At 37.6% G+C, this 19,017-nt stretch overlaps 1 protein-coding gene across 2 annotated transcripts in view; it reads right to left on the bottom strand.

Moving 5' to 3' along the window:
• Positions 1-296: 296 nt before the first annotated feature.
• The window catches only part of LOC127415236 (ral guanine nucleotide dissociation stimulator-like 1), a 44,495-nt gene continuing 25,774 nt past the window's right edge, over positions 297-19,017 (bottom strand). The window contains exons 2-18 of one of the 2 annotated variants that reach the window (XM_051653898.1): positions 16,179-16,289; positions 14,559-14,767; positions 12,667-12,741; positions 12,167-12,360; positions 11,916-12,040; positions 10,939-11,154; positions 10,426-10,529; positions 10,104-10,188; positions 9,841-9,930; positions 9,418-9,504; positions 7,636-7,668; positions 7,431-7,552; positions 7,227-7,316; positions 6,349-6,529; positions 6,008-6,256; positions 3,053-3,167; positions 297-2,818 (exon numbers count right to left, since the gene is read on the bottom strand). In XM_051653898.1, coding sequence (XP_051509858.1) covers positions 2,631-2,818; positions 3,053-3,167; positions 6,008-6,256; positions 6,349-6,529; positions 7,227-7,316; positions 7,431-7,552; positions 7,636-7,668; positions 9,418-9,504; positions 9,841-9,930; positions 10,104-10,188; positions 10,426-10,529; positions 10,939-11,154; positions 11,916-12,040; positions 12,167-12,360; positions 12,667-12,741; positions 14,559-14,767; positions 16,179-16,289 — 2,274 coding nt within the window. In that variant the 3' untranslated portion in view covers positions 297-2,630. The remainder of the gene's footprint in view (positions 2,819-3,052; positions 3,168-6,007; positions 6,257-6,348; positions 6,530-7,226; positions 7,317-7,430; positions 7,553-7,635; positions 7,669-9,417; positions 9,505-9,840; positions 9,931-10,103; positions 10,189-10,425; positions 10,530-10,938; positions 11,155-11,915; positions 12,041-12,166; positions 12,361-12,666; positions 12,742-14,558; positions 14,768-16,178; positions 16,290-19,017) is intronic. The other variant, XM_051653899.1, reaches the window with a different exon arrangement.

Here is a 19,017-nt window from a genome sequence, read left to right on the forward strand (position 1 = left end):
TTTTATATATATATATATATATATATATATATATATATAGATAGATAGATAGATAGATATCTGTAAAAATGTGTGCAATATTCTTTATTGCCTTTTAAATTGAGAACAATATATAATCTAACAACACAAAATATCTTTGTCAATTTTATTTGTACCCTGTTTCACTCCCATAGTATTTTGAACCTATGCATCACATTTATGAGGGTACTGATGAAGAATCTGGGGGTTTCCAATCTGTCATTTCCTGAGACTTTCTGAGTTATTTTGAGGTTAAAAGGGCAATATGACAACTTAACAAGATAAGATATGTAATCTTAACCAGTGACAAAAAGCAACATCTACACTTCTGCTAATCAGTTGAGATAATGGCAATCTGTATGTTGTTGACTTGTAACCATTAACAAACCGGGATACTTCGCTATACTGAAATAATATCTACCAATATTAACTATTTTGCTATTTTATTTACTACTTTTGAATGTTACACTGCTAACATCAATTAACAGCAATAAGACAGTTTTCATGTGCATTTGTGGATCAAGACACTATTCACTATTGACTTGAGTCATCTGTTTAGAATCAAATAATGGAAAAGATAAGAATTACAAAACAAAACAGCTTGGATGAATGAATCATAGGCCTATGTGGGAAGCAAACATATTCCAGTCAATTTTCTGAGTTCTTGTCAGTCTCAATTTAATTCATGACAGGTAATATTTAATTACAAAACATCATTTTTCATAATTATAATAATTTATTCACTAACTTGTTGTAGATAGACAATTCTTTGGTAGTGAAGAAATATTCAAAATAAAGAATTAAGTAAATTCACAAGTGCTGATTGGATTTGAAAGACAAATAATCAAAACAAACACTGCTGCCAAACTACTTTTAAAACACTAAATTTGATCTTTGTTGAAACTGTTAGTGTCATCAAAGTCTTGTCTTTTCAATGTAACAAATATAAGTGTCATTCAGCTATAGTGAGAGAACAAAACAAAGCAAAGGAAAGTTTGGGACATTCTAAATTTGGTGTCTGTTGATGTATTGCCCAGAGTGACCCCAGGAAGTTTTAAACTAAATATGGACAGAATACTAACAAGTATTAGACACCATACTAACAGGTATTATGATATGAAGGGCATTATGTAGAGAGAAAATCCGGTTTAAGGCAGGAATTCCATAAGCCTTTCAAAGCCGTTAGGTGTTAAAAAATGCCTGAGAGTAATGCAATTAGTTTTGGTGTAAAACATGTTTTTGTATAAATATAAGTAATATTCATCAGATGCAGAGAATGAACATGTCTCAAATGTTTGGGAAAATGTTTCACTTGGTGACAGGGTTACTGTGAGAGTGAATTGTTGGACTGGTTGAAAAACGTAAGCTATACAATGCGTCTCGCAGTCCTCAGAGTGATTGTGGAAATGTCTGACTTGTTTTAATGTTCACTTTACAATCACACAAACTCGTATTTCACAGTTTTTTAAACTTTCTCTTTTAGTTAAACAAGTATTTTAAAACTTTCAAAATCATTTTCTTATAGATATCATGGATATTACTTCAGCTCTTACAAAAACATATGTATAAAAAAAGAAACAAAAAGAAAAGTATATAATTATTATAGCGTCGCTAGAAGACAGAAGAGAGGAAGGCTACAACAATGGACCAAGCGCTTTTTGAAGTACACACCAATTGACTCCGCCACCCCTTAAGCAAGTGCCACTGTATCAGTGAGGAGGGCAGCTCAATCCAGGTTTCAAAAGAGAAACCCATCCTATTGGTGTGACTACACATTAAAGACACAACACTGATCCAATCATCAAAGGAAAGACAATTCCACAGACTTGATAAAACCAAGTAGGAACCAATCAGAACGCATATTTTCTGCATTCGTCACACAGCTCACAATATGAGAAATACATAGATAAAATGCTTAGAATAGGCAGAGAAGGTTGTGAAAAAATAGGCAGCATGAAATTGAGTGTCAGGCCACAGACTTCATAACACCTTGTGTTTTATCATAGGTGTATCATTCACAATACCTAGATGAAACAGTTCTTTTTTTCTTAAATTTGGCCTCAACAAAGATGCTACAATTAGAGTAATATTAAAGAAATCTAAAAGAGGGAATCTATGCATTGCTATGCCAGGATCTTAAGTGACAGCAGCCAGTCTAAGCACTTTAAGTCTATGTATGCAGTCCACATTGTCCACACAGTGCACAAGGGGACACAAAAAGGACACATTGACAATGACGACAACATCACAGCTCCTGTAGGTCATCTTCAATACTGATGCAATATTTCCATCATTACCATTTAAAAAAGGTAACATGGATGTCATTTAAGTTCTCCTACAGCTTATTTCCTTCTCTATCATTCTCTGAAGAAGTTGTGTAGGCCTCTTGGCTGGGAAGAGATGTGCTCTTATGAAAATACTGACAAAGAGCAGGAGGGTCGGGGTGTGTGGAGGCACATGCTACTAATAGAAATAAGTATATTTCTTCAAAAGGCAGAATGGAAGACCTTGAGATGCCAAAATCAGTCAATAGACTATAAAGCTCATTTTCTAGGTCTCCACCCTCTGTAGTCTTTGTATACAGTCCTCTCCTGTCCAAAAAAGGGCAGAGGTCACAGTGTGACCTTGCTGAGCCTGTGGGACAGACTGGAGCGTTGCTGTGTGCGTGGAAGTGTGGAGCTGCAACGACTGCGAAGCTGAACTGGCCTTCCCTCAGACCCACGCAGACGCAACAGAAAGTCAAAGTTTGCAGAGGTGCTCATGGCGTAAAACACATTGGCATTATCAGGGATAAGCAACTCTGGAGACACAGAAAAGAGAACAGGATGTGAATATGATGAAGAATTACACCATAACAAACGCAAATAGACAAAATACACAAGCACCAAGGCTTCAAAACATGCTAGTCCTTCTCAGAAGGCATTTTGTTTACTGTTAGTGTTCTAAAACAATTAAAAAACAGAGACTAAATGCAACTGTTGACTACACATTGAGTAATGCTTTAGTGTAAAGATGAAAAGTTTTAAAGTCATACCTCTCTCCTCAGAAATCACCTGCACCAGCTCATAGTCAGCAGCCTGCTCGTCCTCCAGGTTGTGTTTGGCCATGGCTCGAGAGATAACTGCAGGAGTTTTGTCCTGACTAGTCAGCTGCACAAAGAGACAATAAGGCATTTTACAACAGAATCTGTGCTTCTGTAAGAATTTAGTACCCATTAAAAATCACTTTCACATCTCCCTAATTTGAAACACATAGTAGTTAGACTTATTACTAACTTATGAACTTAATATAAGAAAGCTCTTAAACTGACAATTGGAGCTCCTGAGCAGGAACTTAATCTCTCAGTCTATATTAAGGCTACAAATTTTTTTGTTATACTTTTCTCCCCAATTTGGAATGCCCAATTCCCAATGCACTCTAGGTCCTCGTGGTGGCATAGTGACTCAATCCGGGTGGCGGAGGACGAATCTCAGTTGCCTCCGTGTCTGACACTGTCAATCCACGCACCTTATCATGTGGCTTGTTGAGCACGTTACCGCGGAGACCTAGCGCGTGTGGAGGCTTCACGCTATTCTCTGCGGCATCTACGCACAACTCACCACCCGCCCCACCGAGAGCGAGAACCACATAATAGCGACCACGAGAAGATTACCCTATGTGACTCTACCCTCCCTAGCAACCGGTCCAATTTGGTTGCTTAGGAGACCTGGCTGGAGTCACTCAGCACACACTTGATTTGAGCTCGTGACTCCAGGGGTGGTAGTCAGCGTCTTTACTCACTGAGCTACCCAGGCCCCCTTTGTTACACTTTTTTAATGCTCTACCAATATTTTTAATGGACTACAAAAATGGCACACCGATGCCACTGATGCCAGACATTCATTGGTTCTCAGGTGTCTTGTGATTAAAAGCACCATATTAGATTTTAAGGAATAGTTCACCCAAAAATGAAATTTCTCTCATCATTTACTCACCCTCATACCATCCCAGATGTGTATGACTTTCTTTCTTTTGCTGAACACAAGCGAAGATTTTCTTAATAATATTTCAGCTCTGTAGGTACATTCAATGCAAGTGAATGGTGACCAGACCTTTAAAGCTCCAAAAATCACATAATGGCAGCATAAAAGTAATCCATATGACTCCAGTGGTTAAATCTTCAGAAGTGATATATATAGGTGTGGGTGAAAAACAGATAAATAGTTCAATCCTGTTTTACTATAAATATCCACTTTCACTTTCAGAATGTGAGTAAAAGTGGAGACTGATTGTAAAAAAGGACTTAAATATTGATCTGTTTCTCACCCACACCTATTATATCACTTCTGAAGACATAGATTTATCCACTAGAGAAGTATGCATTAATTTTATGCTGCCATAATGTGATTTTTGGAGCTTAAAAGGTCTGGTCACCATTCACTTGCACTTCTTCTAAAAACCTTTGTTTGTGTTCTGCAGAAGAAAGAAAGTCATACACATCTGGGATGGCATGAGGGTGAGTAAATGATGAGAGAATTTTCCTTTTTGGGTGAACTATTCCTTTAAGAGCTACAGTGGAGGGAAAGATTTTCAGAGAATAATGACTAAAATTTCGGTCTGCTCCTTACACAAATTTATTGTACAACTTTAGAAGACTTGGAATATAGCGCACAGGTTTTATGGACTAATTTTATGATATTTTTATGGTGCTTTTAAGTAATTTTGAAGCTTGACAGACCCATTTTCCTTTCATTTTCAATATATCGAAATAATTTGGTCTTGCATAGTCCATCCAAAATTCACTTTTGTATCACAACAGAAGAAAGAAACAAACAGATTCAAACAGGTTTGGAACGATATGAGGCAGAGAAAATTATAATAGAATTTGTATTTTGGGTGAACTATTCCTTTAAAAACAGTTGAATATGTAAGGAATAATTAACGACGGACTGTTGGAATTGTTTAAAAAATAATGCACACCCGAGGTGGTAATGTGGTCACGACATGCAGCGGAGTGACCGTTACACCTTGGGTGTGGATTACTTTTAAACAATTTAACAGGACGGAGTCAATTATTCCACTTATACCACGGTTACCACACCTTAAGACATCATTCAGGGTTTTATCTGAAGACATTTTCTGGTTTTCGTCCTTAAAACGCTCTTATGAGATGAACTACTTTCTTTTGCCACAGATTCAGCATCTTGCTTTAATACAGTCTGAGTCTGTTGCTAATTCAAAAACGTCACTTCAGAACTAGCAACAGAGGATTGCGAGGCTTGCGCTGCTTTACTGGAGGACTTACTGGAGTAACAAGTTAGTGCGTTTGTGCGTGTGTGTATGAGTTAGTGTGTGAGTTTGTATTTGATGGATCGAAAGAGAGAAACTGAGAAAATGGGTGTGTCCACGAGTGTGGGAGTGTGTGTGTGAGAGGGGGAGCGCGAGGGTTTTTCACAGAGATATTTCAGATAATATAGAAACTGTTGTATTGATCAAATGTATCTAGCTTTGATACAGCTCAAGCCTTCGTTGCTAATTCAAAAACGTCACGTTAGAACTAGCAATGGAGGATGCGCTGCTTTTCGGCATAGGAGTAAAATGGTAGTGCATGCTGGTGTGAGTGTGTGCGTGTAAGTGCAGGGGAGATGAGGGAGGCTCTTTTTAACCGAAACTGAAATAAATGTAGGATATTTTTGACATTGTTTTGATGTTCTTAACCAATTTACTTTAACCAATGACTTTGTTTTAATTTGTTATTTTGTTGTGGTAGCCTGTAGGGCTCTTTGAAATAACTTAAATAATTTGGCGAAGTGATATGGAACTGTTATGCGGTCAAGACCAAATATTTTATAGTCATGAAAAATACTTGAAAAATAATTGCACACCTTAGAACGTCCGTGAACCAATCAGAATCAAGTATTCAACAGACCCGTGGTATAAATTGAAGAAAGGATCAGCAAGAATGCATTAAACACATTGATAAAAGTAGAAAAATGTAGTAATCACTAACCATGATGCTCTTGTAGAGGTTACCGTTGCCCTGTTCAAGGCTTACTCTGATGATGCAGGCATCCTGAGCTTGTGTGTTATAGGCAGGTGGAAAACTGGGCGAGGTAGGAGTCATGGGCGTCAGCGAAACTGAGCACCGGTGCATACAGGGGGGCCCAGACAGCGTCGGGGAGGCCAGAGATATGGTAGCACTGGCCGAGGAGGAGATGTCCATGGAGTGCAATGATGTACAGGAGGAAGACTCTGACAGCTACCGTTACCATACAAATGTATTTTTAGTACATGCACTGTAGTTCATAAAACAGTGTTATCAACTCTTAGCACGATTTAAGATGTTTGTACCTTCTTTAGATGTGTATCTATGACATGTGTGGGCGTCATGCCCTCGCTCTCTGAAGGACTAGAGTCACTGGAAGACACGCTGACCGAGTCCATGCTCTCCCCTGAGCTTCCAGTAGGGGGCGACCGAGGACTCTCTCTTACAGGACAGTTTACGTTTGTAGCATCTGATCCCAAGAAGAGTCTAGTGAAAAGACAACGAGACAAAAAACTACTAAGTATTTTTCTTTGAATATAACACACATATAATCATTCCCAAAATTCCCAAAATGACTGTAGCAATATATTAGACATCTTAGAGAGTTTTTCCTTAGGGAGACACTTTCGCCATTGTTTTGCTCACTTGTTAGTAATGCACTATTCTTTGTAAAACTGCTTTGGAACAATATGTATTGTGAAAGCACTATATAAATGAATTTAACTGAATTAAAGACCCCATGAAATGGCTTGACGGGGGCAGTTTTCTTTGCTGTGTTTAAGTTTTTCCTTTTAAAGCAGGAATTTGAGGCGGGGCATATCGAAAGGTTTGTTCCTTTTTTAATCGCCTTTAGTTTACATCAAAGCCGTGAAACATGATTTGCTACTTGTGCTATTGCTAGTCTAAGGCTGGTGATTTTAGGGGGAGGGGACATTCTCATGCAAGAGAGCATTTAATTGAATACAAAAATGTATACACCCATGGTTGTAAGATGAGTCATCAATATATTGGTCTGTTTTCCCAGGAAAGAAATGTAAAAGTGTATTTCTGCTAAAAGTTAATTGTCAACTTGGATTACACTAGAATATAGAAAAGCCACAAAACTCAGATTGTGATTTCATGAGGTCTGTAGTACAAAATAACTTTTTGATTCAGATGTCAAGTTTTTTGTATTGTTACTCACAGGCTCAGTCTCTTCACCATACTCTTACGGGGTTTTGGCGACGTTGGGCTGTTGTCACCCAGTCCTTCTATCTCACATGAGAGCGCATAGCTGCAAGAAATTGGAGACTGATATTAGCTCCTCAGACTCCCAAATTAACCAGATGTGGGACAAGACAGGAAGAAAAGGGGTAAAACTGTGTATAAAGTGACAAAATGTTTGTACCTCTCCTCCTCTGTGTGCTGAGGTTGACTTTTAAACCAGCGCAGAAATGTGGGGTCAGGAGTCAGACAGTAACTGTTACATGCAGACTGCAGGAGCTTAATCTGAGCGATCACCTCAAACTCCTGCAAAGAGGTATAGTCAAGAATAAAGGCTTGAACAGTTGTTTGACTAAGACAAAATAATGATAAAAAAAGTTGGTACTCACTCTGCGACGCTTTTCAAAATTAATCAGTCCTCCCTGTGAAACACAGAAAGACACTTTAGCCCAGATTCTCCTAATGTTTTTCCTCATAACAAGCTTTGACTAAAATCTACCAAGTTCTTGCAAAACAATTCACAAGGTCACATTACAAACCTTGCTAACAAATACCTCAGCACCCTAAGAATCAGAGTATGTGAGTGGAGTGGCAACAATTTCCCTTCCGCACTCAAAGCATTCTATAATCACTCAGCTCCAGCTCCACTCCGGGTTGTCTATTTCCCGCTCCACGCACCTTCCTGCTCCTTCCTCGCTCCAGTATGCTTTTATATGTTACAAACCTCCATGTAGAAGATGTATTAAATGAAAAATAAACTCAAAATACAATGTGAAAATAAAATGTGCTTTATTACAACACCTACATTAGCCAAAGTCTATATTAATTATTTAAATTAACTTACTTTTGAAATATGTTGGCAACATTACCAAACCCATTAAATTAAATAACCATTTTTTTTAAATAAAATAAATAACAAAATTATAAAAAGCTATATATTTCCCAAAAAAAAAAAAATCAACTCAAAGGAATAAATTACCAAACTAACATATATATATATATTATATATATATATATATATATATATATGCCTTGTTGATGAGAGAGGACAACAGAGAATGGCCAGACTGGTTCGAACTGACAAAGTCTACGGTAACTCAGATAACCACTCTGTACAATTGTAGTGAGAAGAATAGCATCTCAGAATGCTAATCTGAGACACGGGTTGGCGATGCTTTGGCGGCACGAGGGGACCTACACAATATTAGGCAGGTGGTTTTAATGTTGTGGCTGATCAGTGAATATATTTATATTATCATTATTATATTATTATTATTATTATTATGCCTATGTATTATTATTATTGCCCTTTCTTTCTTTAATTTATTAATTAACCTTTGCCTATAATTCTGTGAACGAAAAAAGCCTGGTTGAATGACATTCTCAGAATGTTCTACACTTTTTGTTTTATCAATACTAGATAAGACTATCAAAACTATCAAAATGTCTAATGCTGAGTTCTCTTTCAGAAATACCAGCTTTTAAATATTATCTTTTTAAATTGTAAAAGATTTTAAATCTACTCCTCTACTTCGATTTACGCTGAGCTTCTTCATCTTCATCTAAATTTAATATATTACGGCACTTAAATACATTTTAGATGGCAATCAATTAAAGTCAAACTACGCAATATTAACAAATTGATAAGTTCAGTTGGTGTTTCAGGTCATTAAAACAGTTGAGATGCCGATACATTCGATTAGAATGATGATATGATTATTCAAAATAATTTTTCCACATGTGAATGGATATTATCGTTTTTTTCTGGAAACATGCCTTTTAAGATTCCACAACAAACCTTCTCCTTCGTCATCATTAATTTAAACAGATGTTTGTATTTATTCATCATATTCTTTCTGATTATATTAGAAATGCCATCTTTCTTTCATGCCAATAGTGTATAACACAGCTTAAAACATGATGAATTCTTGCTGCATTATGGGCCGTTAAATGTGTTGTGCTGGTGATGGAGCGATAGAAAACGACGCTCCGACTTTCAAAAAACCCACTCCTCGCTCCAGGCAAAATCAAGCCGCTCCGCTCCACTCGCATACTCTGCTTTGAATGATATGTCATTAATATCACAAGGGATACTGTACTTCTTTCCCATGTTCTTTTGAGCTCTCTCATTGTTGCTCTGTAAATGGGAGTGGTGAATACAGCTGACTCACCTCCACATGGTCAGGCAGTGCTGTATCAAGCATGGTCAGATCTGTGAGAAATGTGCCCAGATATGGGATCGTCCCCTGCATGGCACCCTGGAGACCAAAAGTTATATTTAAGACTGTTTTTGTCCACTTAAGATCTTCCGTGAAACACAAAAGGAGATGTTAGGCAGAATGTTAGTCTCACTCACCATTTACTTTCATTGTATGACAAAAAGATGCAATAGTGACTGAGGCTAACATTCAGTCTAACTTCTTCTTTTGTGTTCCAGGTAAGAAAGAAGGTCACACAGGATTTAAACAACTACTGTATGTTGAGGGTAAGTAAATGATGACATAATTGTAATTTCTGGGTGAACTACCCCTTTAACTCCCACTCTCAAAAAAAAAAATACATACTGTAGCTATATTTGTTCTTTGCTTACTCACCATCTCTTTCTGTAATTGCAGTCTCTTTTGCGATCTTTTCTGATGGTCTTTGGCACAGCTGTCCAAGCTGGCAAATTTTGAGGTGCCCTCCTGAGGAGATCAGAGTGATGGTTAGTTATAAATTATAGCCAAATTACAACACAGCCTGTTATTGAGACAGCCTGTGAAATTGCCTCAGTGAAAAGAAAGTTGCCTCAGAGATGAGAAAACAGTGTGTGTTTGTGTGTGTGCGTGTGTGTGTGAGAGAGAGAGAGAGAGCTCACCCTCATTAGCAGTTCTCGACTTGTAAGGTAATTATTGTGGTCAGAGAAAATATCAGACAGCTCTTCAAACATCTGCATGCTGTCTCTAATATAGCAGAGTGGAACAAAAAAATAAAAGTCAGAGAGTATCATTACAACTCATTCCAGATAACAGTAATTATAGAATATATCCATTATATCAATATACAATCCAATGTATATACAGTATCTAGATACTTATAACCAGTACCCATAACATAATCAGTATTATGAAAGGTATACAGTATATAAAACAATTGTTCACATGCCGATGATAAATAAATAGTTGATTGACAGAACTCACTTGGAAACAGAGGCCCATGATTTTTTTAGTCTGTATAAAGGGTTGGACTGCAGCGCTGACACAATAGCTCTCAGAGACGAGAAGTTCTTACGAATCCGACACTCCTAAAAAAAAATTTAACACAGGTTTAAACATTAAAGAAAATTCAGTTACAAATGGACCCAATAAAACATTTCATTTGAAATCATTTGTGAGGTTGAATTAAGTTTTATTGCAATTTCTCTGTCTCGCATCTTCTCCCCATTATGCCCTGTCCTCTCTATAATTTTCCTATCAATAAATGGGGCAAAAAGTAAATACAAAATACAGCAAAGCTGCCCAGTCTAGGCAGCTAGACTAGGTCTAGGTTTTTACCAAATGCATTAAGTATGGCAAATGTATTTTAAATATTCAATTTCACATCGACCAGCCTTTTTCTGTGGCAGGAAATCTGAAGTATTTTTAGAATTCACATAATACTAAAAAGTGAATGTCTGCTGTTTGACCATAAAACTGTGTGCGTTAGTTACGCACCTGTGCGATATCAATCCAGCTTTGGATGACACGAGCGCGCAGGTATGGGCGTATTTGCCGATGGCGGAGGATGGTACTGACCACGCATGCAGCCACTGCATTAAACTGGGTGATGGTGGCACGGATGGAGGGTGCACTCTGTTTACCATCCTTCTTATCACGCTGAGACCAGACCGATCCCAAACAGTGATAAGGAACCACTTTCTTAAACAACAGCTGTGAAAGAAAATCACAAATTTAGTTCTAAAGAAAGGTTAGAGCTGCAATTAACTCTACATTTCATAGCCTGTACCAAAAAAATCAAACAAATGTGTAAAACATAAAGCTATTGTTGCTTCCTGAAACTATTGACACTTCATTATGATGAGCAGTGTCTCTTGAGTGTTAATATTTGGGTAGTTGAGATGAAATACTTCTGAAAAGTTTAAATGTCCTGCAGTGTGATATGCTACACTCCATCTAAAACTATTTAAAACAGAATTTTGCTCATTATATTATAATTATTATGCATGGTGGAGCTTTTATGACCTTATATTACAGCTCAAGCGTGTAACTTCTGCACCACTAGCGCCACCAAACGGAGTTGCAAAAATAATGATTTTTTCAAACAGCTTTCCTGAATACTCCCCCCTTCTGGCATTGGTTGAATAAACAGATAGTCCCGCCCCCAAACTCACACCATTGGTGGGGTCAATATTGCTATGTCATGCAGTCGGGACACTCAAGCAAACAAAGCAATGCTTTGATTGTTTTGACATCTACAGAGCAACAGTGTTTACAGTTTTTGGAAAAATCAACCGCCAAATGGCTTATAGTTGTTTCTGCATACTAAGCATATTAGAATATATGTATTTTATGATATACATTTTCCCCTTTACATTCATATGAATTATAACCTAAAACATGGACATGTTATGTGTCAACTAATTTCATGTCTCCTTAAGTCCAGATTTTTAAAAAATGTTTCTCTCTCTCACCGCATCCATGTAGGTCAGCTGCTCCGCTACAAGGTCAACCTCGAAGGAAAGGAAGTCCTCCTGCACCTCGATCTCCACTTCCACATCTTCTGCCAGGCAGAAGTTGTTGTTTCCAAGAAAGCTTCCTGCAACAGACCAACAGCAAGTGGTTTTAAATGCAAGAAAAAACATTAAGAGACAAATTAATGCAAAGATGGATTGGGAACATGAACAGAGATAAAATAAATGAACAGTGACCGAATAAGATTTACCATCCGTTTCATTCTCTAGGCTGGCCTGGACACGCAATTGTTCTAGCAGACTCTGAGCTCTGCGCATTGGCTCAGAGCCTGGCATGGCCTTCTGCAGGAAACCCAGCACACGATGCAGACTTGGATATGATGGAGGTTCCTGGAAGTCCTCTGGACACTGATCCAACCAGGCTCTCAGGATAGAGGCTAAAGCACTGCAACAAAATCAATTACAGATGTGAATGCATACTCATTTAAATCAGGCCATAAGCAATGCAGTTAGCTAGGAAGGGAATCCCTAGTTTCTTCTTAAAGTAATTTAACTGCAACATTGTGATTCATGTAGCAACCAAACACTATCATTCATCAGTTTCCTTTTTAACCCTCATACTCACAGAAACTCACAGACACATTAACAAAGAGTTTCACCTCTCTTTTAAAGCTTCCATGGAAATGAAACAAAAAACACGAGAGCTGCTGATAACTCACTGCAGATAACCACAAGGAAGACAGAAACTCACGTTCTAACAGCTCCTCTGCTCTTTCCAGCCCAACTCTGGTTACTCTCCCCCTCACAATCTTCAAAACTGCCATATCTGCAGAAGAGGCAAGAGACCAAGTTGAGCAAGTTGAATAACAGGAAAATAATCACTTCAAAGGCAGTAAGGAGCCAAAAGTGGAACACATACATCATCTCATACATCTTTATTAAAAAAAATTCCACTCATCATTTTAGTAAGTTTTTTTTTGTGTGACAATAACAGTACATTTTATCCCCTTTTCTCCCCAATTTGGTATGCCCAATTCCCAATGCGCTCTGATTCCTCATGGTGGCATAGTGACTTGCCTCAATACGAGTGGCAGAGGACGAATCTCAGTTGCCTCCGCTTCTGAGATTGTCAGCCCACGCATCTTATCATGTGGCTTGCTGAGCGCGTTACCGCGGAGACCTAGCGCGTGTGGAGGCTCACGCTATTCACTGCGGCATCCACGCACAACTCACCACGTGCCCCACCATGAGCGAGAACCACCTTATAGTGACAATGAGGAAGTTAACCCACGTGACTCTACCCACCCTAGCAATCGGGCCAATTGGTTGCTTAGGAAGCCTGGCTGGAGTCACTCAGCCCACCCTGGATTCGAACTCACAACTCCAGGGGTGGTAGTCAGCATCTTTGCTTGCCGAGCTACATAGCCCCTCAACACGAACGCTTAGCGTATATGTACAGTCGAATGCGAGCCTGCCAAATATACCTTGTTTGACTGTGCGCACATACATAGGCGGTTGGCGCAGGCGCGCTACAACTGCTATGAGATACTTGACTATTCCTCTTCAGGAGTTTAGACACATAAAGATGTCTTGATATTCCTTCAGACTCAAGGACAGGTATCTCATGACCTCCTCACACACGCACTCTTGACGTGCACATCCACTGCTGTTGTTGTTTCAACATTCGTCTCCTGTTGTTTACTTATCTTCCTCTAGCGCTTCTTTGTGACTGCAACGGCTGTCTAATTAGTCTAAATAATTCCAGGCGCATGCGCATTCTGCGTGTTTTAGCGCAGTTAGAAAAAAGTGGCTGCATATGTTTAATGCTCGAGCCCTCTGCTGATGACGAAATTTGCGTCACGTTCTGACCGAAGTATACCTTGGGTTTTAGAATTAAAAAAGCCCTTGTTGTGCATTTAAGATTTCTATCTTTGCATGTTAAATGAACTCACACAAAAGATTTGTTGAAAGGATTTGTTGTCAAGTACAATATTTTATAACTGCCCCATTCTTCAATAACATCCTCTTTGCAAAGCCTACATATATTGAGTGGTTCATATAACAACCTGCACTGAAATGTGCTGCTAAAATTGTTAAAATCAGATTGAAATGACCAGGGACCTTGTTAAAAATAAACTTTAGCCACCTGTTTCTAATGTTGCTGAAGTTTATGCAGAGTGGCAGGTGCTACACACATCCAGGAACAGCACAAGTTTTGGAAGCGTTTGCCACTTTTTACTCTTATCATTAGTTCCTCTTATGTTTAGGGAAAATAATATCTATCCTACTTCCTCTTTATTAATTCACTGTAACTGTGCGGGAACTCCCAGCTGTTGTTGACGTGTTAATGTTGATGATCTTGTGTTAATAAATTAATCGGTCCGACATCAGTAAGTTGTGGAAGAATGAGGTGCTTTTGCAGCTTTGTTTCAATAAATGGCCTTTTTTCGGTTATAGTATGTTTTCATAGTACATCAAACTCTTTTTTCTGAAAAGATCAAGGAAAAATTTTATTCCTCATGACATGACACTTTAAATGGAGTCTCTTTTCCAAATGAGTTCAAAAACTTCCTTTCCGACAGGTTTCCTGTGACATTTATGATGTGGATTATAATGTGTACATACACACACACATGTACACACCTGTCCAGCAGCAGCTCCAATACACGCTGTGTGGTGGCAAATGCTCTGTATGTGGAGAGGAAGATGCTGGTGTAGGTCAGGTCATTATCACCGAATGCTGTGAGCAGTGTCTCCACTAAGCGCTCCAGTGTCCCCGCACGGATACTCCTGATCTTACAAGTCTCCAGCTGACTGACTGTGTGACCTGGAGGCAAGCGGTCACCCTCCGCCTGATAGTGGAGAATGAGAGGGAGAATAGAATTTAAATAAAATATGTCAGCTCTTTAGCTTTAAAGCAAGTGTCCAACTACTAGCAGAATTTAGAGTGAGAGAAATAGAGTAGAAATGTAGAAATGAACAGGGACAGAAAAAGAATGAGACCTTGATACTGCTAGCACACTACAACAAGAAACTCTACAATCTGTTTTTAATCAGAGTAACCCTCCTCCTCCCTCTTCTCTCTCTCTCTCTCTATCTGAGACACACTGGAAAGTCGGCAGACTTTTTAATGCTTCATTAGGAGATGAAACAGCTGTGTGGTTCACACAAAGAAAAAGTGACCACAAAGTCAGACACAAAAAGGTGGATGGGATATCAATAATACTGTAATAGGGATTGCAAAAAGAAAAAAAAAGAGAGGTTTATACTTGAAACAAAAACTTCCCTTTGAATTAATTTTTTTTTTTCGTGTTTTAGGCATAAACCTCCCTAAATTTGATTGATTTCTCTCAAAACAAACTTAATTTCTTATTTTGCTTCTCAGGTAAATTAATCTTGTTTTAAGATATTTTGATAATTTTTTCGCACTGTACAACCTAAAAAAATCTTTAAGACCCACAAATAAAGTAAATGGTTTGCAGTTGTTAAAACTAGGTCACACACGAAGCACCATGACCTCTCTAAAATGGGCCTCTAACTCATGTCGGAAGACATGTGCTTTCTTTATATTACAATGTCAATCAAATTACTGTGATTCAAGAGCATGATTTTAGTTTAGTTGCTATTGTAATCAGCAGCATTATCACAATTCACATTTATGTGGCTGATTCTAGATTAAACTGACCACGTTTCACTTTACACTCATTCAGTGCTGAAACAGCTGTATGACAACAAACTAAAACAACATTTTGTTAACTTTTAGTATGGAAATAAAATCAACCCATGAGCGTAGTTTTTTATGTTGATTTAGTAAGGTGTTGACAATATGGACAAATGTTACTGTAAGGTTAAAGCAACAGACAGATTAAACCATATTTACAGCTGTAATTTGGAATGGAGACATAACAGCATGCCTCCACAAAATAACAATGTTGAAACCACATGCAATATATTTTTTGTTGCAAATGTTTAACATTGAACTGAGTTCAATGCTTTCCTGATTTGATAACATTAACCAAGCTGTACTTTTACCAAACAAACAACTCTATATAATGTTTAAAGGGCTTTCTTTAAATATCCTACAATCCATGAAGACAGATAATGACAGGAACACTGTAAGAACTAAAATACTTCCGAAGACCATAAAAAGTTTTACAGGGTCACCCCTAATATGCCCTATTGTCTGTCCAACCCAGCATGGGCAGTCGAAGTGTTTCTTTAAATAAGAGTAGAAGTACATTCAGATCAAAGGCCTGCTCTCACCCCCAGCCATCTTGCGCCTTTATTCGCCGCCTGCTGGATTTGGACCCTCTTTAGAGTCACGTTGTATATGGCCCCTTCCTCAACCTCCTCCCCCCAGTCCTGCACAGAGCTCTGTGGAAGAGGAAAACAATTTTAGAAAGCTCTGACATAAAACTGGCAAAAAAAAAACAAAACAATTAAGATGTCTCAGTTCTGCAGAATCAAGAACTTCTGCAGGCTTCACATTTTAGGACCAAAACACAAAAAGAAAGATACTGGATGGGGGTGGGGGGAAAACACAGATTATTTTATTATATTATTTAATCTTATTTTAAATGAGAAATTATAATTATTATTAACATAACTGGCAATTCTTTCTCTTATTCAGCTGTCCGTGTTCCGGAAGTGTTTTTCAAATACATTTCTTTGTATAGAGTTTTCATTTAATTGTTCATAAAAAGAGTTTCATGTCATGAAGAAAACCAACCAGATCCAAGGTGAATCACAACATTACAAACTTTGATTAGAAGCAAAAAAGAATTTGAAAATCGAACTGAAAGACAAAAGATACGAGACTGTGTAATGAGGGAATGAACTACAATCCCATGAAGCATTTTGAATGACATAATCGAATTAAAAACAATTGAAAAATATAAAACTATTGATTTTAAAGTGTTGATTATAAGTATAGAATCAGAATATTTAAAGTATGTCATAAAATATTCAGATATATACAAATATAAGTAGTTTGAGTGTAAGGGAGACAGACTCGGTTGCATCGTTCACAGTTCGCTGCGATTATCTGATTGGTGGATTATTTTCTGCTGGATCATGGATATGTAGCTCTTAACAAGGAATTCCACTATTCAATGTGATTTTTTTTTCTTCAAAAGTTGAAATAACATCAACTAATGCCATACCATTGATTAACAAACCTCAGAGCTCAGAGTAGGTCTGTCTTTAACCCTTTAAGCTCTGAGGGTGTTTTTATTATGATCAATTTTGAGACTCTCAGCCTAAGATACTGCTGAAAAATCACAAAACATTTGTTTTAACTTTCTTTCTTATTTTTCCGATTTGACATTATATATCTCTGGGTGTAAATAAGGTGGGTCTGAAAAACTGCTTTTGTTTTGTTGTGTCAACTTTAAATTTAGCGTTGATTTAACAAAGCAATCAAAAGTTATGGCATTACAAATATAATTTAGCTCCAAGTGTCCAACAACCTCCCCAAACAAATAAAACATAATAACTGTACATAAGATCTAGTTACACATGCAAACACAACAATGATTAAAGGTTTGCAAAGCATGCAGACATGATTTTAGTAATGAGATTTCACAGAATGAGTGTCATTTGAGTCGTCATTGAGTCTGCATCATGAGCTTGACGCCATCTCCTTGTGGCCAAATGTAACAGTGTCTCTGCCCAAATATGGATGACTTTTTGCACCGATCTGAACCCAATCCGATTGGTTTAGTGTTCAATGACGCTACATCATTTTCAATGACGTCATCTGATCCAGGAATGCTAACGTGTTTTCAGCCAGATTGCAAGATGTCAATTATGCATCTGATTACCTTGTGCGTAGGCTCGTTTGAAAGATAATCACCTCTTCTAAGTAATAATATGTGATATGTTATGTTATGTTTATTTTTTGTGAAGTTATAAGCAAAACCACGGCATATGAGCAACACCTGTTCACATGAAACATAAATATCAAAGACATATACTTAGCTATTACTCGCTATATTTTTGTCTGTGAGTAAAACAGGCTGGTTGTATTCTACTCTTTGAGAACTTTCCAACAACATATGATGCATGGCTATTTGATGAGTTTGATGTTTTTACTGATTACAATAATATGTAGTGCAAAATTATTCATAAAATATCATTTAACAGAACACTTCTGATTTGTCTGCCAATTTCAAAGCACTTGTTCTGTTTTGATCATAATGCCTACATGCATTGTAAAGTAGAGCTTCTAAGCTTTAAAACAATACATATTTTGTGTTGGTCAATACTGTAGTTATTCATATTTTGACAATGATTTTTTTTCTAGCAGGCCCGCCGGCGAGGGTTAAAGGTTTACAAGTTATTGTTAATAATCAATTTCCCTGTGGGAAAAAAAGTGAGTGGGATTTTTACTTCCAGAACCAGACTGTTGCGCTCTATAGATGCTTTACCAATACTGTATTCAAAACAGTCATGCCAAAAAAGTTTTGAAACTGACAAATTGACAAGTGGGACTCAGAGAATGAAGAAGAAATGAGATCAGGGTTGGCATCAGGTTTTGAACAGCTTTTACAGATTCTCAACAGTGATGGATTTCTCCATCCAGCCTTGGACTTTAAGAACCTTCTCAAGGAGAAGACTATAAACACACACACTCATCCACACACACACAAGTTCTCTCTCTTTCACACACACAGATACAAACAGTATAATGGGATGACCAGCATTAAGTGTCTGGTTGAGTGAATACTTATACATTAAACTGTCAGACAGTGAATGATGCCTTCATCAATACATTCTGCCCACTTCAGTCAATAAAAATAAAGCAGAGTTGTGTCTCTGTGAGTGATATGGTGTATGAAACCCTGCATGCTCTCTCATCTCCAAAACATTTCTGCTCTTCCTCTTAAGTGCAAAACAAACGATGGGACCTCTTATCAAAGATGAGAGTCCCTGTTAGATTTGCACATTGCAAAAAAAAAAAAAAAAAAAAAAAAAAAAACTGCGGGTAGATAATGAGACATAATAAATTAAGCCAGGTTTCAGTTTAAAAAAAAGTGTGTGTGTTGTTTCCAATGAAACAGGAATAAAATAGACTTTAATTCATGATTCTGTAATCTCTCTG

The sequence above is a fragment of the Myxocyprinus asiaticus genome, chromosome 24 (assembly GCF_019703515.2).
Source record: "Myxocyprinus asiaticus isolate MX2 ecotype Aquarium Trade chromosome 24, UBuf_Myxa_2, whole genome shotgun sequence".
Taxonomy (NCBI): domain Eukaryota; kingdom Metazoa; phylum Chordata; class Actinopteri; order Cypriniformes; family Catostomidae; genus Myxocyprinus; species Myxocyprinus asiaticus.